The sequence below is a fragment of the Antrostomus carolinensis genome, unplaced genomic scaffold, assembly GCF_000700745.2.
Source record: "Antrostomus carolinensis isolate BGI_N321 unplaced genomic scaffold, ASM70074v2 scaffold20444, whole genome shotgun sequence".
Lineage (NCBI taxonomy): Eukaryota > Metazoa > Chordata > Aves > Caprimulgiformes > Caprimulgidae > Antrostomus > Antrostomus carolinensis.
This window is the reverse complement of record NW_010313080.1, coordinates 1-27,749: the sequence shown is the minus strand read 5'-3', so window position 1 is coordinate 27,749 and position 27,749 is coordinate 1. Positions and strand designations below refer to the sequence as shown.

Genomic DNA, 27,749 nt, shown 5'->3' with positions numbered 1-27,749 from the left:
TAAAATATTTGGCTCCCAGAACATCTTTCTTAATAAAGCCCAGAACAAGAATTTAATTTAGTTTAATTTTTTTAAGCAAGACTCAGCAGAGGAGCAAAAGGAGTGAGGAAAGGAAAAAATAAGTCGTTTCACTTGGCATTCACTTTTGCTATTCTGAGTTAACTGTGTTTTTCTTTATTTCAGACTGTGCTGCCATCCCAGTATTGGTACTACATGGCTGAGATTAGTTTTTACTGGTCTCTCTTATTTACACTTGGGATTGACAACAAAAGGAAGGCAAGTGGTCATGCTTGTTTGTAGGTAGAATCTCCGTTTCTGTTAGGGGGGGCAAAAAAATGTTGATAAGGAAAAGCACTGTCCTGATCCTGGGTTTGGTGCAGCCACATGAGGGCAGCATCAGTCCATCCCTGGCACACCTGCCCACATCCGTGCTCTCCTGGCTGCCAGGGCATCATCCCTCTGTGTGTGACAAGGCTTGCTTGTCACTTCATCCACACTGAGACCCTCAAGGGCCCTACTTGCTTGGCTCTACCTTTTTTTCCTCTCTCCTTCACAGGATTTTCTGGCTCATGTCGTTCATCACTTGGCAGCCATTGGGTTGATGAGTGGCTCTTGGTGTGGCAATTACGTGCGTCTTGGAACACTGGTGATGTTTGTGCACGATACTGCAGATTTCTGGCTCGAGGTAACCCTGTCCTGCATATTTTTTTGTTTGTTTGAGGTTTTTTTTGGTTGGTGGGGTTTTTTCAAGTGTTTTTGGTTGTTGCCCAGGTTATGTGCAGTGATGTTTTAATCTTTTTGCCACAAGTTTCATATGATCCCTTCCTATCCCCACAGGGACATGGCTTCACAGATTCATACGTTGTAAAATGAAAAAGAGCTTCTAGATAATTTAAGCTGATACTCTGTTACAGAATCTGTTATGAGGAAAGAGCAGAAGATAAATTCTTCAGCACAGAACAGGGACTGGAAATACAGCTGCCTCCCTGAATTATTCTTGTTTCACTGTTAAAATTAGACCAAGCTGGCTAGCCTGTGAGCAGCTTGTCACAATACCAATTCTCAAGCAAATTCACCAGCCAAAATTTTGGCTACTTCTCCTAACTGGTTTAATTTTGTCAGCATTCACACCCCTGCGTTGACCCAAGGGGTATATCTACATTTTACACTTCTGGCTGGAGACACTGAAGCTGTCCCTGAACAAGAAAGATATCACAGGTATCTACTGGCAGAAGAAAAGTTTCTTCCTCTGGACTGAAAGGGAAGTCCCTTCCCTGAATTAAATATCAATATTTAGAAACATTTAAGATTGAGAAGTATCTTATTCTGCACACAGCACTCTGGTCATAAAGACTTGCTGCTGGGTTTCTTGGCAGACAAATGCACACTGTGTTTCCTTCAATAGAATTATCCTGGTTTTAGAACACCGAGGTCAAGAGCAAAGTTTCATCACCTCTTTTGCTGGCAATGCCAGTGTAATCAGCCCTTGTAGGCTGTTGTCTGTTAATTTCTGCTCCTGATTGTACTGGAACATGTAATTGTGGGGTCATGCAGTTGGGATTGGTCGAGATTAAATGCATACATGGAAGTTTTTGCTGGGTTACTTTTAATCCTGAACTGATTTGTGGTCCAGTTAACTGTGTGACCTTACAAACAGTTGAGCTGACAACTGGTAGGACAGCACTCAGATGGAAACTGAAATTGGGTACCAGAATAGCTTAATTCAGCCCTGCCACTCAAAAATATATTGAGCTGCTGTTTAAACCTTAGGCTTGGCACCTGAAGCTTTGTTCACACTTGAGAACAGCTGTTTCATTCAACAGTGCCCAGGGTGATTCCTAAATGAAGCATGGAGTGTTGTACACTTCAACTAGGGGAGAAGCAGCAATTATAATCTTTATTAGTGGGATAGGACCTCCAGCTCTCAAAAAGGAGAAATCAGAAGCTGAATGAGGTGCAGAGAAGGGTCAGTAACACGCACGCACCAGAATGCCTGTGTATAAGGGGTCACTGCCCTTCCTGAGAGTGGAGATATGGCCAACAGCTTCTCTTTGACCCCATTCTGAATCTGGTGCAGGGACAAGGCATTACCTCTGTTTGGAAGAGCACTCTGTGTTTCCATGACACTTTAACATTCTGATCAGAGAGCTGTTCTTTAGACCTTTGATACAGAGTCCTTTCCTTTGAGATGAAAGGAGAAATATAAACAAAGAATCTGTTTTGATACTGCGTTATTAGGTATCAGTAGAATGATTACTTTACATGTCAAACAAGAAGAAAATTTTCTTCCTGCTTAGGTGGAGGATGAGTCCTTGTTTATGATAATGCAGAAAGGAACTTGCTTCAGAGAATATTTGTAATACGTTTGATGGTTTTTATTCAATGCAGGCAGCCAAAATGTTTAATTACGCTCACTGGGAGAAAACCTGCAATATGCTCTTTGTCATCTTTTCTATTGTGTTCTTCATCACAAGAATCATCCTGTTCCCCTGCTGGTAAGCAATATTTAATGTAGTCACAGGCTTCTATTTCATTCCCATTTTCATCGAGAGGTTAGTATTGGTTGTGATGGGAAAAGGAAAGGAATGGATTGCACTTCAAAGAGCAGAAGCAGAACTTTCATTATTGTTGGCTACTAAAAGCCAGTGAGAAGAGTTGGCAAAAACTGACATTTTATTTAAAAATTTAATTGAAGTAAAAATAGGTTTTTAAATCATCCTCTTGAAAACATGCTAACCTAATGTATGTATTATTTATGTATTATTTAATTTATTTTCCTTAATTATAGTTACACACTATGAGCTCCTGCATTTTCAAGGGGATTGAGCTACTTAACTAGGAGAAATAATTTTCCCTTTCATTCCATTCCTCCTGCTGTAGCTGCAGAGTACAGTGTAATTCCCACATAACTGTAGTAAATATTTTGTAGAGCCTTCTACTTATTACCTAGTCCTTGTGCAGTACATCACCTCACTCACGTGAGGAGCGTTCAGAAAAGTTAAGGTGAACCAATTAAGTTACGAAGTCAACGCAAATAAATCATAACTTGCTAAATACTTGCATGGCTTTGGAGTGCTATGATTTAATCTGCTTTGGGGTATCCACACGGGTGCTTAGTGTGCCTAATGCTTAACATGTTTAGCTTTTAAAAAGTGTTTAATGTGTTTCACATTCACAGTTTTGTTGACCTGCTCTAGTTTGCCTTCATGCTCCTCCCTGCATGTGGATAAATCCTTAGAGACTCAAGCTGGTTAAATTAATAGTTCTGAACATTGATCAACACAAGGTTTTAATTTCCTGTAGTATTTTCTTTCAGAAATGCTGATGTTTTTTATTTGTTATTTTCTTATTAACTATACAAGTGAACTCCAATCATTTTTCTTCACTGAGTTTCTTGTTCTTGAGTTCTTGAGCTTGAAAGCAAAACATGATGAGATTAAAGGAACTCAAAAAGCCCCAAATAATATAGAAGTAGTGAAGTCTGAAGATGGACAAGGATTTTCTCTGGAGTGTGGATTTCAGATTAGAAAGAATTTGCATTTTAAAAATGGCATAGTTAAGCTCTGGGTTGTGTAGTGTCTAGACCACACAGAGCTCACAAGTGAAAAAAATGTGGTGGATTAACCTTGGTTGGATGTCAGGTGCCCATGAGCCGCTCTATCGCTCCCCTCCTCAGCAGGATGGGGCGGGGGAGAAAATAAGATGGAAAAAAACCTTGTGGAAAAAATAAAGGCAGTTTAACAAAGCAAAGGCCATGTGTGGAAGCAAAGGAAAGCAGAAGATTTATTCTCTATGTCCCATCAACAGGCAATATCCAGCCACTTCCTGGGAAGTAGGACTTAAGTATGCATAGCAGTTGCTCTGGAAGAGCATAATAACAAATGCCCTCCCCTCCTCCTCCTTTCTCTTAACTTTTATTTCTGAGCAGATGTCATATGGTCTGGAATATCCTTTTGGTGAGTTTGGGTTAGCTGTCCTGGCTATGTCCCCTCCCAAGATCTTGTTCTTGGTGAGGGGGGAATGTTGGAGAGCCAGCCTTGATGCTGTGGAGCACTGCTCAGCAGTAACCAACACACTGGTGTGTTATCAACACCTTTCGAGCTCCTCGTACAAAGCACAGCACTCTGGGGGCTGCCACAGGGAAAACTGGCTCCATCTCAGCCAGACCCAATATGCTTGTTTAAAATACTTCCATGCAAGACTCAAATTTCTCATCTGCTGAAGTCTGTGTTTCAATAGAGATGCGTAATCTAGTTAAGGCAGGGCTTGTTAATTAATCTGTCATCTTTGCAGAGCTTTTCAATATTTTGTGGAAATAGTTAATTAGTTTGGAATGTGAAATTAAGCATAGAGAAGGATTCTGGCACCATAACAGTAACCTTTATTTTTTTAGGATTCTTCGTGCCACGTTGTATCTGCCTACGTACTACTCCACGACTCCTGTCATAGCATATTTCTTATTCAACGGGCAGCTATTGATCCTTCAAGGCTTACATTTATACTGGGGTTACTTAATTTTCAAGATTTTGAGAAAGTTCATTTTCTTAAAGGTAAGCAATTTTGCTTCTGCAGAAAGATGTGTGAAGAATCAAACAGAAGTTAATACTTCCAATAGGTTTACTCTGAATTTCTTATTGTTTTCCTGAATTTTCATGTTGGCAGTTTTGATAGGGATCTACAAAGTATAGAGATGTTTAAATGTGCTTCCTACCTGTCATTGTCACACCTAAGGTCATAGATCAGAATATAAAAAAAAATTAACTAGAGCCTTTTTTTGCCTGTATCTGATATTTTGCTCTGATAGTAAATAAGAAGTGAGCTCTCCCAAAAACAGAAGCCCTGAGATGGTGCAGAACTCTTTAGAAATCTCTGTGTTCAGAGTGAAAGTGATCTTCTCTCACTGGACTTTGTAGGGACATACCAAAAAAAAAAAAAAGGAGATGCAAGTGATGAGTTCTTCAAGTACTGAGGAAAACTTGCAAAGTTCTTCAAGTTTGTCTCAATCTGAGGTCAGCGTTGACAGATGTATTTTGCTAGTTAAGGTGAAACTTAAGTTGTGCTATTGAAAAATGGTATTTCCTTTGAGGATCAAGATGCAAGAACTTAATTGAGCTGACTGTCCTTTTATCTGAAGCAATTAATGCTGTGAGGCATCTTAAGGAAATGGAGATATTCCTTTCTACCCATATTTAATTGTTGACTGATAACAGAAACCATCCTATAATTATCAGATTATTAGATTCCTTCACATCTTATGCAGACATGACAGCTGGATATCATAAGGACACCCAATGTCTTTCCTATAAGAAAATTGCAGTTACAAACCCAACCCTTGTTAGCCAGCAAACAGCTGTATGTAAGGAACAAATCTGTAGAAGAAATGGCTTGGGTTGTTCTGCTTCTAAAACATCCTTCTGTGTTCCTTAGACACTGGAAAGCTCGTATTTCTTACACGTCACTTAACTCAGATTAATTCCACAGTTATTTCTGGGCTGGTTTATTGAGTGTTAGTGGTTTACTTCTCATTTTCTTTTTTGATTTTGATCTTGTCTCTGTGCTGTTCTCACATAACTCTTCCAATGAAATAGAAAGGGACATCCTTCTGCCTTCCAGCTGAGTAAGAGGAAGGCTTTGGCATAGGTCTCCATCCACGTTGGTTGAGGTTATGAGAGTACAATGTAAGAAGGACTTCAGCTACAGAGGACATGACTAGGCCAGCTATATAAGGCCATTCTGCCCTGCCTGCTTATATGCCTTTGTAAGGGGCAGCAATGTTTTATTTTGAGATAAGAGCTCTTTTGTATTAGTCACTGCTAAAAAATGGGAAAGCATCAAGCCTGCATCCCTACCATGGATTTTTGATTCCTTATACAGTTCTCTAAGAAGACAGTTTCCAAATAACATTTTACAGTGGTAGCAGCAGCAGCTTCAGCCCTTTTCAGTCCGTATGACTTCAGCTGGCTTGCATGTGCAGCCTGTTTTCCATAGCGGTGGCAAACTTGGCTGTGAAAGCAGCCAGTGCCTCCAAAGCTGTAAAAGCAACGTTGAAAAGAATGGTGTTTGCAAGGCAGCATTTTTATACCAACATATTTGTTAGAGACATACTCCACACAAATAGCTGTTGCTATTTTAGTGAAATGCCAGTAAACCATCATCCTTGTATTAGAAGGATTTTGTTTCTCTGCCCGAGACTCTTTAACTTTTCATTCAGAAAACAGGCAATTTTTGACATTTTTCTTGAAGCAACAAGTTAGCTGCTTCAGATGGAAAAATGAAGTCATGATGTAACTGGGAATAGGGACTAATGTTGTTGTTTAACTGAAGGAAGCTCTGAGCCTAGCAAGGGTGTAAGGAATTTTTTTTCAGTGTCCTCTGTGCCTTGAGCCACCCTGAGTTGTTTGGGTCACCAGTGAAAGCCACTGTAGTGCAGCAGTTAACATCTCCTAGCATCTGTCCAAGGGGCAGATCGTATCCTTCTGGACCACATCACTGCGCTGTCCAAAAGTCAGTGGGCTTGAATGTGTTTATTCTCAGTGGGAAGTGCTGTTGTCCCTTGTTGAAGGCCAGGTTAAAGGACTTGTCTGGGTCAGAGATGAAAGGTGGGACTCAGTAGGGCATGTAAACAGGAAGGCTCAAGTCTCCAGGATGTTACGTACCCACCAAGTCCCCTTTGCTGTTATTCAGAGGGTCACACAGAGCTGTGTCACGTCTTGCTTGGAGCTGTGGTTCTAGATTCAATACTCTTATCTGCAGACTGTGGCAGGAGGCTTTGTTAAAGGCAGGAATTAATGCAGAAATGACATTGAGTACTGCAGCCTTGTGGGTTGGTAGCTTCTTCCATGCTTTACTCTTCCCCTTCAGGAAGAGATGGCTTTTGTTTGACACTGACTGGTCAGAAGCTCTTCATCTCAGGTGTCACCTCCCCTCTGCACTAATAAAGGGGACAATTATTCTCAGTCCTCTGGGATAACTGCTCAGCTGACTGACTTGCTTCAGCAAAAAAGAGCAATTTGTTCTATTAGTCTATTTATTCCAACTAAATTGGACTAAAAAAGTTGTGGTTTCCCTCCTTCCAAATACTGCAGCCAGAGATTAATAAAAATGAGGAAAAAAGGAAAGAAGGAAGGAGATGATCATATTCTGTCCCTTTGTGTCCTGTTTTCTCAGGCATGGGAGTCTCTGGCACTGGAGCTGGTAGCACAGAGCAGCACTGGTCTCCAGGCTCATGGGACTTGTGCCACCTTTCCCCTGGCCCAGTCCTCCAGAAATGCCCTAACAAGGGGAAATTCTGCATCGACACACTAAGCTGTACTCAGCTACATGGCATTAAGAAGCTTTTTGTTTTCTATGGAATTAAACTTGAGGGGACAGGAGTATTGCATTTTTCAAATCAGAGATTGTTCTTACTTCTGGAAAACATAAAAATGCCCAAAAAGGAACCCAAATGTCCTTTCTCATGACATTTTGTGACCCTGTATATGTGTAAAGTATACGCATATAAGAAAAGCCCTTCAAGGTCACACCTGTAGCCATGTATCTTAGATCAGCTCTGCTGTGAGAGGAAGAAGGATGTTCCTCAGTGTAATTTCTTTTCAAGTTAAGTCAGGCAATTGCAATGTTAACTGCTGGCTGCCATCTTGATGTCCAAGGCCTTTTGTTGCTAGGAAACTCCGTGTGTTTCTGTAATATTGTTCAATTACATGGTTAAATTACCCACTTGTATCAAGTTTCAAGCACCACTGAAACATGTCTAGTCATCATGTCTGCACATAGGAGAATATTTTAGGAAAATTGAAAAAACATAGAGAGAAGTATGTACATATGCACTGATTGAAAGTATCTCGCCAGGAAAATCCCGTGGAGATTAAACATTTTATTTCCAAGGTCAGAAAAAGGGAGCGAATGACAGCAGCTTAGAGCCACATTATTATGGCAAATTAAGATGTAAAATATATGTTAAAACCATTATACACTGAGTTAAAGCTTTGAGACTACAGTGCTTTAAACCTTGAAAAATATGTGTGAGTTGTAGGAAATGGGCATGATGTCCACATGACTCAGATACTTCAGGGCTGATGCAAAGTCCATCAATGGCAGAAGGTAATGGCAGGTTTTTAACAGGCTGTAATGTGACCAGGAATATGTTTTCTTTCACTTTTAATTGTTTTGTCACTAGCAGACTGCCTTTGAGTAAGGCAGAGAGCTGCTTACTAATGGTCACTATTATTTAGGGGTCATCAGCTGCAGTTTTGAAGCAGAAAAGACCCTGCAAAGGTGTAGAGTAGGCTTTTGGACTTGCCACTCTTAAAACTTAACTGATGCCACCTATGTATCTTCAATATTCCTGTGATATTTCACACTCAGTAAGTGAAAAGTGCTTTTAAAAGGATTTTGGTTGAGTGTATCCTTGTCCGTGGTTTGTTCGTGCCTTATTTGGTCCAAATTCCCAAGGGAACAGTGAGAGTTAGCATTCAAAGAATGACTAACAACAGAGTAGGGGGAGCTGAAAATGATAAGAAAATACTATTTTGGGGTTGAAATGAGAGCTGTGAAATACTTGTTATGATACTTCTGCTATTTCCAGCAATTGTTGTTCTACTTCAGCGTGTTGTTCTGTCTGAGGATTGCTCTTGTAGCGAGACATCTCTTCCAGTTCCAGTTAGTGTTCTTTCTTACATACTGGTACGGGGAAACCAGTAGAGTCCTTGCCATGAAAAGTGGTTAGCCATATAAAGACTCCTTAAATGAGTTACTCCCTTTTTTTGTATCAAAAGAAGATATACTACTAAAACTGTATCCCTAAAAGTGTGCCTGTAGACTAGAAGGCTTGACATGTTTGAATATTAATGTGTTTTAATATTAATGTGTAGGCGAGGCCTGAAAATCCTTTGGAGCACAAACATAATAGGCTTTTATAAAACATGCCTTTACTACTTATATTGAAGAGTAATGATTCTTTACACTTGCAGAGGTGCTGACCTATGTTACTTTCTCTCTTTCTTGTGAATTTATCTCTTTAGTGACTTGCTATAACCCTTTGTGTAAGTTTTTAAATTAAGTCGTACAGTTACTACCTGCTCCTGACAGTTATTCAGACTCACCTCCACTTCTGCAGAACTTCACTTCCCTGGGATCCTTTCATTTTTTTTTTTCTCTTACTTGTTTCTATTTGATCTGTTTGCATTGAATTTATTTTTAATAATTCATTTGACTCATATTTATTTTGTAACCACATGGGTCCTGGGAATATGGAATTTCAGTGCTGAACTTGGGTGAGAATTTTCTTGTTCACAGCACGTTGTTTAAAGCAGTGGGGTGGGGTTTTTTTGGTTTGCAGGTCCTTAAACATTTCCCCATGAAAGTACAGACTTCTGTAGGACAAATTTAAGCCTTTAGCACTTGCTCTGTTTGCTTTAGTTACCTTTAGAATCGGATCTATATGCTTTAGAAATAGACCATGGATCCACAGTGGTTAAAAGCTACTGGTTTACATTTATTAAAGGAGAGTCACTCTTCAGCCTCCGCTCACCCAGGAGTGCTGTGCCAGTGAACACTCGGCTCTTCTGACAGCTGAGGCAGTGCTGACTTTCTCATTGAACTGTGCAATAACTTGAGATATCTAATCCTAAACAGGAATTTTATTTTGAAAACTGCAGAGAGGAAGAAAACTCACTCTATGTAACATGAAAGTAGAATGGCCTCTAAAGAGATTATATTTTTAAATCTCTTCTGTGGCAAATAGAATTGGATCCAGTGTTCATGTACTTGAGCTGCGTGGTGTTTGGTGTGTACTGGACACACCACAGGTGAGCTGAGCCTGATTGCCCCAGCCAATAAATTCTGATTTTTAACTTCAGCTGCGAAGGGTCATCGCATGACCCTGGTCATGCACAGCAGCACTGCACCTCCATACACCGTGCAGTTACTGGGATGTGAAAATGAAGCATGACATGAAATGTATATTCACTTTTGGCATGCACAGCAGTTTATTGGATTCCTAAAAAGTCACACTTTCAGCTGATTTTTTTTCTTCTTCTTTGTGGAGCAGTAAAAAAAAAAAAAATCTACTTTCAGGACATCTATAATCAGAAAATGGGATTTAATGAGAATTAACACATTCAGTGAGAAGTCATTCATTTCAGAAAAATGTCGTTCTATGAGTTAAACAGAAGACAGGGTTTAGTTTCCTAAACTAGAGGCACCTAAGTTTTGTTTTCTTTTACTTAAATGCTTTGTTAAGTCTGTTCTGTGCCAATGGCTATCAGAATGCTGATAAAATGGACTAGAGAGATGTGCTTGTCTTAATTCCAAGTAGTCATTTTAAAAGCAATAATATATTTTAGAGGATAATTATAATTTAGTTCATTATAATTCCATGACTCTGTGTGACTGGGAAGTTGTGGAAAAGCTTTCACTGGAGATTTTGTGGTTACTTTCCAGACTGGGAAGGGCTGGTACACACTGATGTCCTGCTTTGGAGATCGAGTTCTCTGGGTAAAGGTTTAGCACAAACACAAAACAAATGGAATTAGATGAGTAGGGGTTGCCTTTCCCCCCATTTTAAAAGAAAATGGTTATGGAGAAGTTGAATTTGCTGATTCTCAACAGATAAATATTTGTAGCAGACTTTCTCATGAGGATGGCTTATTAAGGGAGCAAAATAGGACAAATTAAAGTTTTCCCTCTTAGAGATGAAAACCAGTCTATCTGGGAACCTTCCCAGTTGATTCAAATTATTGCCTTTGGGCATGAGGTTTTTAATAGCCTGGAGATGGGAGCTAGCCAGCCAGGTCAGCAGCACGAAGGCTCATGCTCTAGTAAAGGGAAATTACTTCCTGTTATGACTTTCTTTCATCTGCATATTTCCCATTCTGCTACAGCAATCTGGTTTAGCCCAAAGCCTGGCTACATGTCTCACTTTATCCTGCCAAATTCATCTGAGGGAGGAGGGGTGAGAGGCAGGCAGAAGAAAGCAGGACAGAGTAAGAGGTTTGCTGGCTGGTATTTAGGAGAAAAGCCACTGTGCGCGCGCTGGGGAGCTCTGGAGTCCCACCCTGACTGGGGATCTGAAGTCAAGGCTGACCTCAGTGATGTGTGTTATCAAAGTGTGTAGCCCAGCAGAGTCTGTGGAAGAAGAAAAGCCACCGCTTCTTCTCTACTGTGCAAATGTTCTCTGCCAATCCAAGAGCACTGTCTGGTCTCCTTTGCCTCAACCAGTTCATTTCCTGGCACTGTCAAAGACAGACTGCTATTTAAATCTTTACTTTTTAATCCAGATTATGAAAGGGGTCAGCAGCAAAGTGATGACTTCCAGGGAAATATGTTATATTATATTATACATTAAAATATACTTCTCAGATTTCAAAATGGCATCAATGTTCTTTGTTGGAATTTTAATTTTTCATTTTTTTTTTAACAAACTCTGTTTAGAATGCCCATAATTCTACACCTCCTTTCACTTGAAAAAAAAAATATAAAAAAACAAGTTAGGTTTAGAAAACTTAAGGACTGTTATGACCATTATGGAGGAATGAACTAATGAGAACCTGCAGAAAATAATTTCTGAGCATTTGATTGGAATAGGTGGGCTTGTACACTGGAGAAGGTATGCTGGGGTGGCAGCGTCAGGACAAAGCACCCTTCCTCAGCCCTGTCATGCACACACAAGACTGTGCAAGAGCAGACTCAGTTCTCCAGCCTTAGCCCCACAAACTGGGGGTGTGGGTGCTCCTCGTGCCTCTCTTCTGTTAGCTGTGCTGTCAGTGGGGCTGTGCAGCTCTCTTACGTGCTGCAATAAAAATCTACTGTTTCCAGAGGTGCTGAGTTTGACTTCAGCAGGAGCTACAGGTGACCACTGCCTCTAAGAAGAGAAAATCAAAGCTCTCTGTAATTCTGAAGGCAAAGCTTCCTGCCCCGGCTGGTGCGGCTGAAGTCTGCAGGGCTGACACAGGGCTGGGATAAATGAGCATGGCTTGACTTAAAGTCAGTGGGGTTGGGTTAGTTTTTACCAGCAGTGGATCTGACCAAACACTCCCACCCCTCTCTCTGTATGTATATCTGGCACAAGACAACTCTGCTTTTAGTAAATCCCTGATCTAAATGACTCTTTTTGTATGAAAGTTCCCAATTCAGGTAAAAGACAAACATTGGTAAAGTTTTTACTTTGTTATTCATTGATTTACCTTCCTGTTCACTGAGAGGCATTTGCTGACAGTTTTTTCTGGCTTCCCTTGTTAACTGCTGATATCTTTTAATTTTCTAGCAGGGTATTTATGAAATGTTCCATTTGTTGCTAGTTTTATATATGCATCTATAAAATAGATATATGTATAATAGTGTGCATATGTATTTATTTTTTCAATTGCCAAAAATCAATTCACAGAGCAAACCCTAGGCCTTCTGCAGAACTTTTGATGCCTTCATTTACTATTTTTAATATATGCTGCAGAGGTTTGAATTGTGACTTTGTTACAGGGTGAGTAATTCTCACACTTTCAGAGAGGTTCTCAGTACTGCGGTTTGTTGAATTGATTTAAAAGAAAAAAAGAAGCTTGAAATAAAGGTAGCTAATGATAGATTAATATCAATTGAGAAAGGAAATTGTCCTATCTTGTATGTAAAGAAAATATGTTTCCCTAGGACGACCTGGGAGGGCTCCATAATCCTTGTTGTATGTGAAGAAGGGAGGAAATCTCAGAAGGAGCAGTCTCTCTGTAACACAATTCTAATAACTTTTGACCAGGCACAGTTGTCACCCTCTGGGGACACTCATTTCTCTTTCTGCTGCTTACAGAGCAGCCCCAGGTAACAGTCTCTGAGTAGATACCTGACTTTCAGAACTCTGAACTTCAGTGAAATAAATCCCCCACCAAGTGATTTAAGCACGCAAATCTTGGGGACTTCTAATGCTATTTTAGACACTTTGTCCGTTAGGTACTAATTAAAGTATTCTAGATCCAACCTCAGTGTCAGCATGTTTAGAAATACTGAAATTATTTTAAGTATTGTGATGTGAATGTCAAAGGAAAAGACATTACTTGTTAGGTATGTGACTTGAAAATTCTATTTATAATATTTAAGTACAGGGGTAACCTTAAGATACATAACATAAAGAATGGAATGCCTCCTCACAATTAAAACAGAAAAATGAGCGCCTTAATGGACACATTAGATAGAAGTGCCTCTCATTTACATGGTTGTGTACTTTGTGGTTTCAGGTTAATTTAATAGTGCTATAAGGCTTCTGTAGGAATATTCTTTAGCAGCTGTGTTGTTTCAAAACATTCATCTGAAGTGCAGTATCATACCTCCCTGAGAAAAGTGCGAGTGTCTGATCAGCTGTTTTGTAGCCAAAAAAGCATTTATAAGGAATAAAAGTGCATGTTCTGATAGGAGTTCATACCACTGAACTCCTTGGCTTAACACGAGTTCTGTCCTAGGGTAAAAAAAAGTTCACTCTGGAGAACAGCATCAAATGCCTATTATGTTGTTCTTTGTTTCTTTGCCAACTGTGGATTTAAAATTGGAATAATTCAGAAAGCAGTGGGACGTTATGACTCACTCGGTACCTCCTGGGCTTTTGACATTATCGTAAAGCCACATACACTTGAGTGCAAGGTTTAGTTAGTGGATTTCAATAACACAGCTAGCAGACTTTATTGAAACCACCGAGTACCTGATTAACTGTAAACAATGATTTATTTCTTCTGAACAGTCAGGGTATTATAGCCCCGGTTACAGGTGTGTCATGCTGAGTGACAACAGAAATTTTCTGAGGTTAAATTTATTCCTTCAGTCAAAATCAGGGACATGTTCTAATAGTAACAGCTAGTTTTATGATACCATTCTTTTCAATATTTGTGGAATTACACAGTAACTTTTCTTTTAATTTGTTTTTCACATGTCTTGTTTGAGTTCCCTTTGAAAACTCCCAGTGGAAAGCTCAGGGAATGGGTATTGCATAGAAGAAAGAGAGATTAAATAAGAGGAGTTTTGGCCACAAGATGTCTAATACAATTAATCTAGAAAGTCTGCATCTTCATTTAAAAACTGCAGAAAGCAGAGTCCAACAGCGCATCTTCCACTGAAGATCAACATTATTTCATGTTGCCTAGTGTGTGTATAAGCTGAAAAGGGAAATATATTTTCCAATAAAATCTTCCAGGTTGGAAATACAGAACATTTTGCTTGAATCCAAATGTATATTGCTTAGTCTCCACAGGAAAGTAAAGACATATTAAGTCATATGTCAGCTGAGTTGAATTATTGATGTTGAATTAAACATGTTGAACTCAGAGATTCACCAACTTTATAGTATTATTTGTTAGAAAAGTACCCCTTCTATCTATTTGGACTGACTTTTTATTATCTCTCTTGTTTATTATGTCTTTTATTTGAGTCAGTGGTTGCTGACCTGACTAATATCTTTCATCTTTGTAGCACAAGCTGTTTCCATATGTGCAGGTGCTGTGAAATGCATTGTCTTTTACACTGAAAAATCAAGATCTAGTCAATATGTTTGTAGATATTTAAATGAAAATATTCTTAAGGTAGAATTAAGGTATAAGATTTAGGATATTTTTATTTCGGTATGATATGTTTCAGAGTCAGGAAACTCCAACTGAAGGATAAGAATAAATATCAGAAAATCCAAAAATCTAAATTTCACTAAATCAGAAAACACATAATTAAAATTCCAGAATCAGCTAGGAATTGCTTTTATATATCTGTAGCTGGGAGAAGAAATCCAGTTAGCTCTGTGGACATAAATTACGCTTAACCAAAAAGATTAATTGGTTAATTTAGGGGCAAAATTGAAATGTCCTTACGCTGCTGAGACACCTTGAGTCAGTGTTGATCCCAGCAGATGAGTCAGGCCTGGGACATCTCTCGCCCCCCACAGACACAGTTACACCGCTGAGAGGGAGCTTGAACCCCTACGGACGGACCATGCCCGCGGTAAGGCACAGCAAGCCTGCATCCTCCTCTTGCATTCAGCTGCTTAGCTGAGAAAGCTCACAAACAAACATCCTCCCAGCTCTGTGCTCCCAAACTCACGCCACGAATTAGGGAAGGAGACAAGACACTGCACTATGCCCTTCGTAATGCCAACTGGAGGTACTGCCTGCCTCTGAAAAAGTGTGTGCATTCGTCAGGGACAACCCGGGCAAAGCTGGGCTGGAAGCTGATTTGTGAAAAAAATGTTGTAGTGACTGAACTTCACCACAGAAACATCTTCTGCTCAGGTGCCTCTCAGCCAGATTCTTTTTCTCCATGCTGCCTTGGTGGCTGTTTCTGTTTCAGCGCGTGTCATTATAGCCACAGCTGCTGTTCTGAGACCTTGACTTGACAATCTGCAGTGAGCCACATTGACCTGACGATGCGTTTGCTAGCAAGTGCCCTTCCCCTTCTGAGAGATCAGAAGGCACGTTGCTAAGGCTTCCTCACTGTTTATAGGATCAATCCACGTTGCTACAATATATTTTTGCCGCTTTTTTATGTTGCTTGGCACTGTCTTTCCCTCTGCTCTTACACTTTCCACTTTAACTGCTGCATAGCAGGTACGAAGCCACGGCTCTGTTGTGAGTTCAACACGCACGTGGACACAGATTCCATGTGCCCGGTAAAGGGGAGCAGGAGAGAAGGGTCGTGTCTGCCCAGTCCCACTTCTCTACCAGTGAGCTTCAGATGGTCTCACCAGCGTGTAGGAACAGGAAACCCACGCTTCCATCTGTCTTCTAGCACAGCCGTGTCCTCCTCCCAATGCTCTCATCAGCTGTAGCAGAAAGAGCGCGGCGCCAAGAGCTTGTCACGAGGGAGGTGATTTCTGAGGGCTTTACTGAGGGACATGCTTGCACAATTTGGAGAAAACTCTTGGTTAGTTTAGGTGGAGATTTGGCCAATGTCTTTCTGCTTATAAAGAGGCTGGGAAGTGGCCTATGAAGTTTGCTCATCTCTTAATCTCAAGAAGTCTCTTTCTTTGATGAAGTCTCTGTTCATGTAATAAGATGTGGTGCCAATGACTGGAATGATACACATTCTAAATGTGAAATGCAAGAAGCCAAAACTACCTTAACAAATAGGGTTCATTTAACTACAAGAGGCAGACTGAGCAGCAGGTGGAAGGGTTAAAACAAAAGGAAAAAAGATTATAACAGTTTGCGGCTTTGGCTTCACTACAAATGGCTCTTTTGCAGACTTTATAGCATTAGTGTTGCTTCTCATAAACCTTGAAACCATTCATCCATTTAGAAAGATTAAATTGGTTAGTCATCCAGAACGTAAAATATACACATCCATTTTGTCTGTTACCCTAAACCATCTGAAAGATAATAAATGCAGTTGATGCCATTAAAGCAAAGTATTGAGTATTAATGATGGCCTCAGTTGTGGGATTCACAGTTTGCCAGCTCTTGTGTTTCTGATAGTATATTCATCTGTTGTTGCTCAGGGACAGTAAGAGCAGAGTCTTTGAGTTGGAAAACACAACTGTAATATATGATGTGAGGGGCTCAGAGAAAACATCTTGGTATTAAAGCAGGGCAAATCCTAGAAATGTTCTATTTTTTGTTATTCTCAGAAGGTCAAAGTCAAGAGGCACAAACTTCACTTAAGATATCTTAATATATTTTATAGCAGTCTGTTAAACAGTTTGCAAAGACAAGTTTGTTTGGTTTTCTAGTTATAGACAAAGCTATTGCTATTTAAAGTTCTGTTCTGTCATGACTTCTGTTGTGTTTCTCTCACTTAAACAAGCTAGGCAAAAATGGCCAGACTCTTTTAAAGCAAGAATTTGTAGAGGCACTTGGTTTGTGATTAAAAATATAATAAAAATTTAGATTTGATTTAGCAGCATTTTTTTCTTGGTTAATATTAGGATTTCAGAAGCAGCACTCTTTCCTGGAATTAGGTAAATTTGCAATGTTTGCTTCAGAATACAAAGAAAATTAATTCCCTCTGCTTTGAAATATGTAAGACATTATCTCAAACGCAGGGATTTCCAGTGTGCTGGAAAAAATATTTAGATTGTTTTTAATTACTACATATAGTGCTTTTAATCAGAGCATCCAGCTTGACAGCATTAAAACTGGGAAGCAAATCCTATCTGAGTTTCCAGTTCCATGCTGGAAACACCAGCTCATTCCTATAGGAAACAGGAATTGATGTCGTGTATCAGCTATCATTCAAAGCAAAGCAGATTGCCAGCTATTCTGGAGTCTGTGCTTGAGGACCAGCAACTTCTGTGGCCCACAGTGAGGTACTCGGAGTGAAATCTGCACTCACCACCTCTCGTGACTCAAATCTGTTCAGAAAGAGCACCAAAGTGCTCCTCCCCTGTCCCTCCCCACGTTCACAGCCTCAGCCACAGGCTGCTCAGGAAGATGAAGAGTCATTCCAGTGAGTCCAGCAGATTCTGCATCAGACACTGTACTGAGCTTTACTTTGCATTTTTTTATTTGCTGAAACATTTATGGTGGCAAAAAAAGTCACGAGCCTCCCCTCACACCCTCAACATTTGTCTTTTACTGCAAATGCAAATTGCAAAACTACCAGGAGTGAGAGAGGTGATCTGAAAGAGGCAGAACCTCATAAATTGTTTGTGTGGGAAAGGCTGTCTTTCCTTTTCTCTAACTGATGGCATGCCAAGTTTATTTTACAGTATTTACAGTAAGATTTGTTTGTTTTGATACCCTTTGTGTGTTGTTAGGGAAAAGGCAAAAGAAACTCTCCAGGAAGTTTATAGTTTCTGATGAGACAGAGTTTAAGCTTTAGTTTTCTTTCTAGTCCCATACATTTTACTACAAGTGTAATATATAAAGAGATACAAGATTGCAATTGGCGGAGTTATTACTGAGCTGTCCTTGAGTTTCTCTGTATGAATTTGGTGCTTAAGAAAGACCTCAGAGCAGCAGGTTAAGTGGAATTGTTAGTTCATTCCAAGAGCAGATACAGGATGGGCAGGAACAACATGTGTTTTTCCTTTCTGTGCCTCATCTCTGACCTTGGCACATCACTCCAGGAGCAGTGAGAACGTGCAGCCTGTGCCTGTTTAATTGAGGTCCAGACAGGTGACAAAGAGATCGAATATTTGTGATGGAGCAGTCCCCAGTGTGGCTGGGGATGCCCTGGTGCTAATGGGTGTCAGCCACAGTGTGAGGGCTCAGCCTGTGATCCCCAGACACCAGGAAGGCTCCTGGTTTAAGTGAGAGGTGGACTGATGCACTATGAGTATTACCCATCTCTTCCAACACAAGAACCAGAGGGTATCAGGTCTACCAGGCACCTTCCAAATAACTGGAAGAGAGAACCAGTGGCAGCTCCTAGTTGCACAGCGAACTGCTGAAGTCAGAAAAGTTTCTTAGGTACCTGCTTTGATCTCATTTCTGTTCTCAGTCACCTGCTTAGACAGAAGGAAGTTTTTACTTGATTTACGGCATCTTTAAGTAGAACATCCTACCCTGAGTCTGAAAAACAGGTCATCAGTTGGTATGGAAGGTCCTTCTGGGGAGGCAGGTACTGCTTTTGTAAGGCTGTTGCACTGAAAGGGAAATACAGATGTTTGGTTTTAATACCAAAGCCTCAATTGTTTGAACCAAGCTTCTGAACACATTGTAGGGTCCTGGGTTATGCTAGGAGCTGAGAAGTAAGAGTAATCGTATATTTTATGTACCATGCCAAAAAGCATGGAATTGTCATACCTCTCCATAACCTTTGCTGTGAAATACTGGGTAGACATGATGTCTTTTCTCTCTGTGGTGGAAACATTCATTAGCAAGTGCCATGTTTGACTGTCTGGGGTTAAAGCATGATGGCCAAAGGTTAGAAGCTGTTGCTATAGAGCTGGGAAGGGATTTTCATAAGGGCAGACTGTTCACTGACCCCCTTTCATCCCTGCTAATGGAGGAGCCATCCCCTCCTCCCTGGCAATTTTCTGAGCAGGATGATGTACCCAACATGTCTGTGATAGCTCTATAGAGACGTGGCCTCCCCTTTGCAAATGTTGACGTGATGTGTACACCATCAAGCAGGGAAAAATATTTTAGGGTCAGTAAGTCTCTTAAAGCAAAGTTAATACCAGGAGATGCTGGCACAACTAGTCACTGTTTAGTTTACACCTGTCAGAAGCAGGCAGCCTCTCAACTCCTATGTTTGGGCAAGTGTATTCATCATATTTAGCTTTTATACAATATTCTTTTCATCTTCCCCGCACTTCACAATTGTTAATTAATCCCACAGCACCCAGGGATTACTAGTAATGTTTTACAAGGGAAAGTGGAAACAAGCAAGAAGAGGTCAAATGACTGAGCCAAGGTCATGGAAGAAATTTTGTCTAAAGAACATTAGGTTCTGCAAGATTAAGTGTTGTTAACTGGTCTCTCCTCAGATTTCAGCCTCCATTTGGGGGGAGAGAATATTTCTAGGGGGCAGTTTGGATACTTTCTAGTGTATTTGGAGCTCCCCTTTCATTCGTTACCTTTAGCCCTTTTTTTTTTTTGCTAAGGCAAATGAAGGACAGAGGAGTTTTGTCTTCAGAGGATGATGGAGAATTTCCAAGTGGGGAGGATGTCTCATGTTCTGGAACTTTTCTGCACCTTCTTTTCATTTTGCGATTACAAATGGAAGCACCTGACAAATGAAACTAATTGGCTATTTTTAAAAAATCATTGCAAAGATCCAGATACTCAGTTCATGTTTAAAATAAACGACTTGCTTGTCTGACACCCGTAGGCCTTTGTGGAAGGTTTGTACTGCACTGATAACAGCAGTCTGGTAACTTACCTGACAGAAAACAGCAAGTATGGAATATGCTCACGGTGCTTTCTTCTCCCTAGGACTTGAAAGATGAGCGGAGCGATGAAGAGGAGGAAGATTCTGTCACAGATAATGAAGAGGAGTCCACAAAGAATGGCAACAAGAATGGCTGTGGGTCAAGCAAACATCTCCTAAACAGCAGTCACCACTAGCCCCCTCCTGCAGTGGTTTCTGCTCTGTTTTTAACCCAACATACAGGATAGAATTTAAGTCACAAGGCTTAGGAGAGACTGTGATTGATTTATTGTTGGCTACTGGACCTGGAGAAAAGCCCAGTTTAGAGGGGAGGGGATAATTACATAATGTGACAAAATGTGTTAATGACCCACGTTCTGAATCGTTGTTAAGTATTTGGACACACTCTTCCACCCTGACAGTGCTCAGGTCAAAGCTCAAGAGGATCAGATCTCTTAGTGTCCCATCGATTCTAACATTGTTTTCAGTCTGATATATTTCACCAAGCAGTTTAATTCACAGATGTTTTGTGGTAGGTAAGTAGCACGAACTCCATTAGGAACCAAAATTACTCAGTGTGGGAAAAATTTGACGGTGGTGTACAGTGACTAATGTTTTAGTCTTTACTTTTCAGTTTAAACTCTCATTAAGATGGGTATATTTTTTTTGTGAGTTAGATTTTGTTTCCTGGAGGCCAGTGGAAGATAACATGGAGGAAGTAAAACTATTTGCTTGTGAAGAGCTGACTTCACTGTAGAAGGATAGTCTTTCTCCAAAATATGCTGTGTGATGGATGGCTCAAATAGTGTGTTCTAAGATTTATCTGTCAAGAAAGTCACTGTTAAAATAGCAAAACTCACTCAATTCTCCAGCGAGCTCCAGGTTTAAGTAATTTTGGCCCAGTGTTAGAACAGAAGGTGCAGTGGGGAGGGAAGATACTGAATGGAAATTGAGTCTCCTCCCAGGTTTTTTTGCACTTCTTGTCTTCAAAACTGCTGAACGCTCCCTGCTCCTGACAAATCTACAGCCCAGAAGGTTAAAAATAAACCTCAGCCATTCCTTTCTCGTGAGCTTGTCTCACACAGCAGCGTTGGATGACTGTCTTCTCAGGAGCGAGTCTGCTCAGTTGTGTTTTGTGGATCCTGTGTGTTCACCGCGTGTATCTGGGCTTTGGGGAGCGTGGGGCCAGCAAGGAATGTCACACTGTGTGTTCGTGTGATAGCAGGATCTGTATTTCCATCTCTGCTCTTTTGGAAAATGGGGAATCACATCAGCTAGAGCCAGACTGGGATGTGAGTACGTGACTTAGGCCACGTACTGTTGTTTATGCTGTAAGGAGCGGAGGAACAGTGGATGTTTTATCAGCTCCTCTTACCAGAAGTGCCTCTATCCGAAGTTTGCACTTTTGTTCTAACGCTAGCGCAGAGTGCAGCCGCGTTACGAGTCCCGGGGCTTTCCAAGGAGAGCCTGGGCCTTTTCAACAGGGTGGTACCAGTCTTGTTTCCAGATGCATTAGCTCACAGGGTCATAAATGATTTGTGTCATAAGTTTCAGAGGTGAGAAACTCTCCATGTGGTTCTACAGTAGCTGAGATCATCTGATGAACTAAATCCAGTAGCTTGATAGAGACCAGGGGGACCACGGCTACAAGAGCCTCAGCGTGGAGCTTTTGGTTCGGAAAGGCTCTTTTCCCCTTCAGGCTGCTGAGGCAGGAACTTGGTGACCTACGGGAAGCACTATATGACTGACTTGTTTTCTCAAGGTTTCCTTGGCAAAGAAGGATGTAATTTAGTGACTGAAGCATTTTGAAAGAATGGGAAATGTTTGGGATCTCAGATATGAAGAAAGAAGTGTTTTCTGTGTATTTGCAAGAAAATGCAGGAGTGCTTTGTTCCAGAGGCTGGCAGTGTGAACATACCTACCTGTGCTCTGTTCTACTGGGCTGTGTTTGATTTTTTTAACTTATATTTTGGACCATGTAACACCCCAAATGTTTATGTTTTACCACAAAGAGAATTAGACTGAGAAAGGAGTATGACCTACAGCTTCTGAGAAGAATGGGAAACATGCAGTGGTGGGACAGGACTCCTGACCCCGTGGTTGTAGTTCAGTAGTGCTGGGAGGGCAGAATTCCCTCAGGAGTTGTTGTGTAGCAGTGTGCTTCCTTATGGAGCTGTGGAGAACACCTTCAATACTGCAGGGTGGGTTTGTTGGAAGTGTAAGTACTTATTGCACCATCTAAAGCAACTGGAGAGTTTTTATCAGGGCCTGTTTATTGCCGACATGGAAAGAATTGGCCTTGCCTAACAAAACGTAGAGCCCTGATGTCTTGGAGGCTTTACGCTCCCTTTGAGAGCAGTGGAGACAACGATGGTTTCTACAAGACATAACGGGGTTTTGGGAGGTGGCCAGGGTTTTATCATTTGATTCTGGTGCCAGAAAGCTTTCCTGCTCTGACTAAGAAAGGAATTCAGGAAAGGAAACACGAAGAATGATGTTGTCACGGGAGCGAGCCTCTGAACAACTACTGAGTTTTAAACTGGAATTTATAGTCTTGTTGAGGCCAAATCTTGCCCTTCCTACTCGGACAAGTCTCCCACTGAAGCCAATTAACTCTATTGGAGTTTTGCCTAAGAAAAATTTTGGATTGCAGTTATCCAACTTGATTACCAGACCTGTTGTTTTAAATTGATGTGAAACTGGAGTCTTAAAGGAAGAGTAAAAGGCAGATAAATACATTCAAGCATAAAATGTTGAGGCAAGTTTTGGGTGAGTACAGAAGAATATGGAAGAAAATAACATCTGGAAGGTGAAGATTAAATCCAAGCACAATAAACAAGCAAATACCTACATCATGGGGCCCTTCCATGGGGTTGCTGTCATGGCCAACCAAAGTGATGAGACCTAAAAATTCTGAACGTGAACCACGAGGTCCTGGGGGTGAATACCTGCAGCACAGAGAGGAGTGGGACTGGACACGTGTCCTGTGTTAACATCACATTTGTCATTCCTGAAGTTTTGTATGTTTCCTTTTCCACTTTTTACTGGTAGAAACTCAGCAACGAGAAGCTGAGGTCATGGGGAACACAATTTGTGCTCAAGAAATCCATGTCATGGTGCTTGGAGATTTGTGGTCTATTCAGTGCCCTTAACATTTTTTTTGATCTTATTGTGCGGAGTCTCAAAATGCAAGTGCAGGACAGCTGTAGGTGACGTCTGCAGGCACAGATGATGGACTCTGACACATCGTTTTTACCATTTCACAAAATGGGTCCTGGTTTAATGCTTGGGCACTGTGCATCTGGTTTTGCTGTGTCACTTTGACCATGCAAAATAAATTAAAAAAATATTTATGATAAAATTATAGATCGAAAATGAAATCTTAGTCCATTAGACTCAGCGGAAACTCTTCTGTTCCATGTAATTTCTCTGAATTTTGTTCAGCTCCTCCTGTCCATGTATACCAGATACTCTCTCTGTACTACATCGAGTTCCCAACCTACTCTGGATTGGATTTACAGATCTCCTTTACTCCACAAAACTCATTTTGTCAGTTCGTATCATTCAGTATAATTATCTTTTTTTTTGTTCTTAATACCACTGAATTTTTCTATTCAGTTATGCTACACACTATAAATAAATATTTTTTAAAAATAGGTATCTCTGTAAGGATTTCCCTGTTTTCCCCACCTTGCAGTGTCCTCCTCTCCGCTTTCCGATGACGGCCTGTTCAGGAACTAATTCCTTACTCTTTCAAGTTTTTCCCTTGCCTGGAAAAGGCTGGATGACCCACAGCCTCCTGAAGAGGTAACAGCAATTCCTGTAGATTAACTTGTTTTTTCTGGACAATTAATGAATGGAGAGGAAGCAAAATTAATGAGTAGATCATCCATCATTTGCATTATTCAAGATTTATGCTTTGACTGGAGCACTTGACAGTCGTTCTGTGTACACTAGGAACTACTCACTGGAGAATGCCAGCACATTTTTGTGTCTTTACTTGTTTTTTTGTTGTGTGCATTAGGGCTGCTTATGAAGTGGATTTGAGAAAAGTTAGAATAATATGCAAATACAGAAATAATTCTATTTTTCCCCCCCCCAGGAGTGCTTATGTTTATACAGAGACTGAGGTGCTGTCACCCAGTTGCAGGGTTAATACCTCAAGGGCTCATCGTAAACACACTTGAGACAACTCAGATGTGGATCTTAAGCTGGCAAAAGCAGCAGAACTCTGCTGAAGACAAGGGAGCTGTGCTGATTTGTATCAGCTGAAAAGCTGTTCCATATTTCTTATTCTTTCCATTTCTGCCTCCCTAGTCAGGAAGATCACAGAGGTTCTGACTTACCATCTCTTCCTGTGGGCAAACAAACATAAGGGAAGGTGTTTCAGCCCAAATAATGAACTGTAGCAGAATATTTTGGTTTTATTATCTGATTTATATTTTTTTTTTAAGCTCATGAGTAAGAATAAAGTAGATGGAAAACAAATTGAACAGGGATATGTGAGTTTTGGCTACAAACAACTTGCAAACTGTGAAGAATAAAAAAAACCCAACTTGCTGATTTAGAAAGAAAACCACCATCTCCACAGGCACTTCCCCCAGCTGTGGGTTTGAAGAACAAGAGCTAACCAGTGGGCAGACACGAATGCCCACGCTGAGACTGAGAACACGGTTGTGAAAACGCCAAAGAGAGTTGGTTTGATGGCTATCAGCTGCCCAGGAGCCAGGAGCCTTTCTGTGTGGAGCACCAAATGAGCCCAGAACGTACCTCTGAGCTGGCTCCACTGGTCATGTCCAAACCCACTGCACAACGTCTGTTCCCATTTCCCAGCCAGTTTTATGGGCTCCCTCCCACTCTGTTCGTGCCCTCTGGAGCCAGGGGTTTGCTTCTTGGAGTTTGAGCTTTGGCTGCCCGAGGTGTGGACCTGGAGGAAGATAAACCCTTCTGACTTGTTGAAGGTCACACAGGACATCTGTGTTCCCACTGAGAACATGATTTCTGCTTCCGAAATCTATGAAATCTACCTGATGCCCATGGTTTAGAGACGGAGAGTAACCCACGTGTGTCAGACAGCGAGGTGGCACTGTGAGTAACCAGCACCACAGAGAGGGAGATGACATTTCCTGAGCAGAGCTTTGTGAATAAGGAGAAGAAAAGTCAGCCAACTCATCACACAGGTTTTTCTTACAGATGTAGGCATGGAAGACTCATTTCTCATCTAAAGGCTGCTTTCTCCAGCTCTTCTGTGGGGGGCATTTTCTCTCACTCTCTCTCTCCATATTTCCACATGATGCTACTTGGTTTATAGAAGTTTCCAAACAAGGTCAGAGCAGTCATCACCAAAATCTTCAGAGGTGGATCCCAAACCAGCACCCAGGGTAATCCCTCTTCCACGAGGCAGGGATAGGTTTGTGCTCTGAAACGTGTTTTAGGGGAGGAAGGGTGTTACCATGACCAGTTGCAGTTCTAGATGTTCTTGCCACTCATGTGGACAACAACCAGCTGCTCTGTGCTGCAGGGGTTGGTCACACCTTGAGTGAGGAACTTACTTAGTTCGACCTCAGATCATTTCTTTGAATTCCCATTGCCCAGCTCGTGTTTGCCATCCTGCCACTCAGGTCTTTGGTCACCTGCATTGCTGCTTCACCTCATCAGCAGGGATTCCTCCATGCCCCATCTCTGCTCCAACCTGTAGGAGCAGCAGTGTTGCACTAACTGCACGTTTGCCAGCTGAAGTGTAAACTGGGACATAATGGGGGGAGAGGGGAAATGGCTGGCCAGAAAACTAGGACTCCTGCAGGGAAAAAAACCCACCTAGTTTCACTTTCTGTCCTGTCATCCACATGTGTTAAGATCTGAAGCAGCAGCGAGGATTCCCATTAATCCCTTATCAAAGGATGGGATTCCCAATCGAGGAAGTGGAGGTGATCAAAGCCATGTAATCTTCACCCTGGCTGACTACAGAGACCTTCAAGTGGGGCTCGGAGAGTTGATTTAACTGAAGTACCCTCTGTGGGATTACTTCAAGTTTCTGGCTTAATAGAAGACAAGGCTGAAAGCACAGGTCTCAGCTTCAACGTGTGACTCTGCAAATACAAAGTCATAACAACCCATGTAGGATAATGTTGTTGATGTTCCAATAATCTGAAGATTTATGAAAATATCTTCTATTTACTCAGCTGGAAAGAGCCCTGTTCTTCTGGAGTTTTGTTACCCCATAAAGCATTCAGAGGAGACCCCATAATCATTTCAAAGTCAGAAACATTAAGTAGAATAACAAGTGTAAGCTCTATCCACAGTGACTTTGAAGTGCAAGAAGCATGTCCTTGTAGCCATAGAATATTACTCTGCTTTGAGCCAGGGTGGGAAGAAACAGCTCCCAGGCAGTTGTTTCAGGTGCTGAAAAGTCCATATTTTTCCTACCACAAAAGAAGCTGCTCTAAAAAAAAATAAGAGTTAAGCAGTGAAAGAGATTATTAAATTCCCACTGAAATTCATAGGAGCTTTTCCCATGATGCTGATGAGAACTGGATCCAGACTTCAAGCCACCAGATAAAGTGATGAGGGCAGCATGGCACTGCCTTCTCCAGCCAGCAGGAGCAGGGCACAGTGTTTCCTCTTCCTAGAGCCCAGGGCAGAATCCTCCCTGGAAGCTGAGATCCTCTGTCTGTAGGACACTCACCTGAACACAGCTCTGCCTTTGCCTCTGCCCAGACTGGGCGTGTATCTCTTGACAGACATCAGTGGGAAAGCAATTCCTCCCGTTTCAAGCCAGAAACTTCACTCACAGCGAGCAGCCTGCCTCCCGTCCCCTGCGCTCCTCAAAATCTCAGCAAAGACTGGCTCACTGATGCCAAACCCTGCGATCCAAGGCCAGATTTACCAGGAAGAGGCAGATGATGAGCTGTGGTTATTACAACCACCTTAGTGCATGAGAGGGCTGCTGAGCCGGAGGAGAAAAGGGAGCAGAGAGAGACAGAAACAGGAGAAAAACGGCTGGGGCAACACAGCAACAGTTTAAACACAGAACTGACATCACCAAGAATCACAAAGCAAAGCAGTAACAAGGTTGGGAAGAAAAAAAAGAAAGCCCCAAGAGAAAGAGGAGGAGGAAAAAGCCAGTAGTTCAGTTAATACCGAGGATCAGCTCTTTCCAAGCGGTGGAAGCCAGCTTCGCCTGGACTCCGAGATGAGCTCTGTAGCCAGGACAACTCCTGTTCCCTCAGCGCCAGCGGTTTCAGACTGAGCCCAGCCGATGAGTTCCCAAGGCAGGATCTGGGAAACGCTCCTTTAGAAAGTTCCCAGTCTGTGAGTGAGGGGACGGGGAGGGACTCAGCTGGGGCTGGGCCAGGGTAGCCACCAGTGGGGGCCAGCAGACCTGCAGCTGTGGCAATGACCCCATGGTTCACCTGCAGCTGCTGGACAAGCCTGACTCCCCTTCCATCTCAGCGCTGGTTTTGTGCTTTTCCTGGTGGATTGAGACTCCTGAGAGTCCTAGACGAGCTCCTAGGAGATTTGTGTGTTTGCTTTCTACAATGGACAGCAGAAGAAAGCTGCTGGAAGGACTTTCTAGTGCTCGGACATACGGTGAAGTTCCTTGGTTATGTTGTAGGCTGCACACAATGCAGAAGTCCTTGTGTTTCAAGAGAAGAATCTGTGGGAAGCAGGAGCTAAATCTTATCAGGTTGTGCTAAATCTTATCAGGCTACACCAACCCTACCTAGTTCCTTTGCTATTTTAAAGGAGGAATTATTCAGCAACCAAAGAATGTTTCATGTGTTTCACAGGGCAGTGAGGTCAGATAGCATTTGTATGTTTGGAGATTTATTTTTTTTCCCTTCGAATCCTTTGGATCTTGCAAGGATGGTGCTTGAGCAGAGAACAGGACACTGTAGCAAAAGCCCCCCCAAAAAGAAGTGACACATGTCTTTAACCCACACTACACCGCAGGGCACGCGCAGCATTTATTGAACTCAGAA

At 41.6% G+C, this 27,749-nt stretch overlaps 1 protein-coding gene across 1 annotated transcript in view; it reads left to right on the top strand.

The window, feature by feature from the left end:
- CERS3 (ceramide synthase 3) overlaps positions 1–20,168 on the top strand; it is a 38,751-nt gene extending 18,583 nt beyond the window's left edge. Inside the window, 5 exon segments of the mRNA XM_010167237.1 lie at positions 184–276; positions 557–685; positions 2,389–2,495; positions 4,394–4,550; positions 19,833–20,168. Of these exon segments, the coding sequence (XP_010165539.1) occupies positions 184–276; positions 557–685; positions 2,389–2,495; positions 4,394–4,550; positions 19,833–19,964 (618 nt within the window). The 3' untranslated portion in view covers positions 19,965–20,168.
- Positions 20,169–27,749: the final 7,581 nt, after the last annotated feature.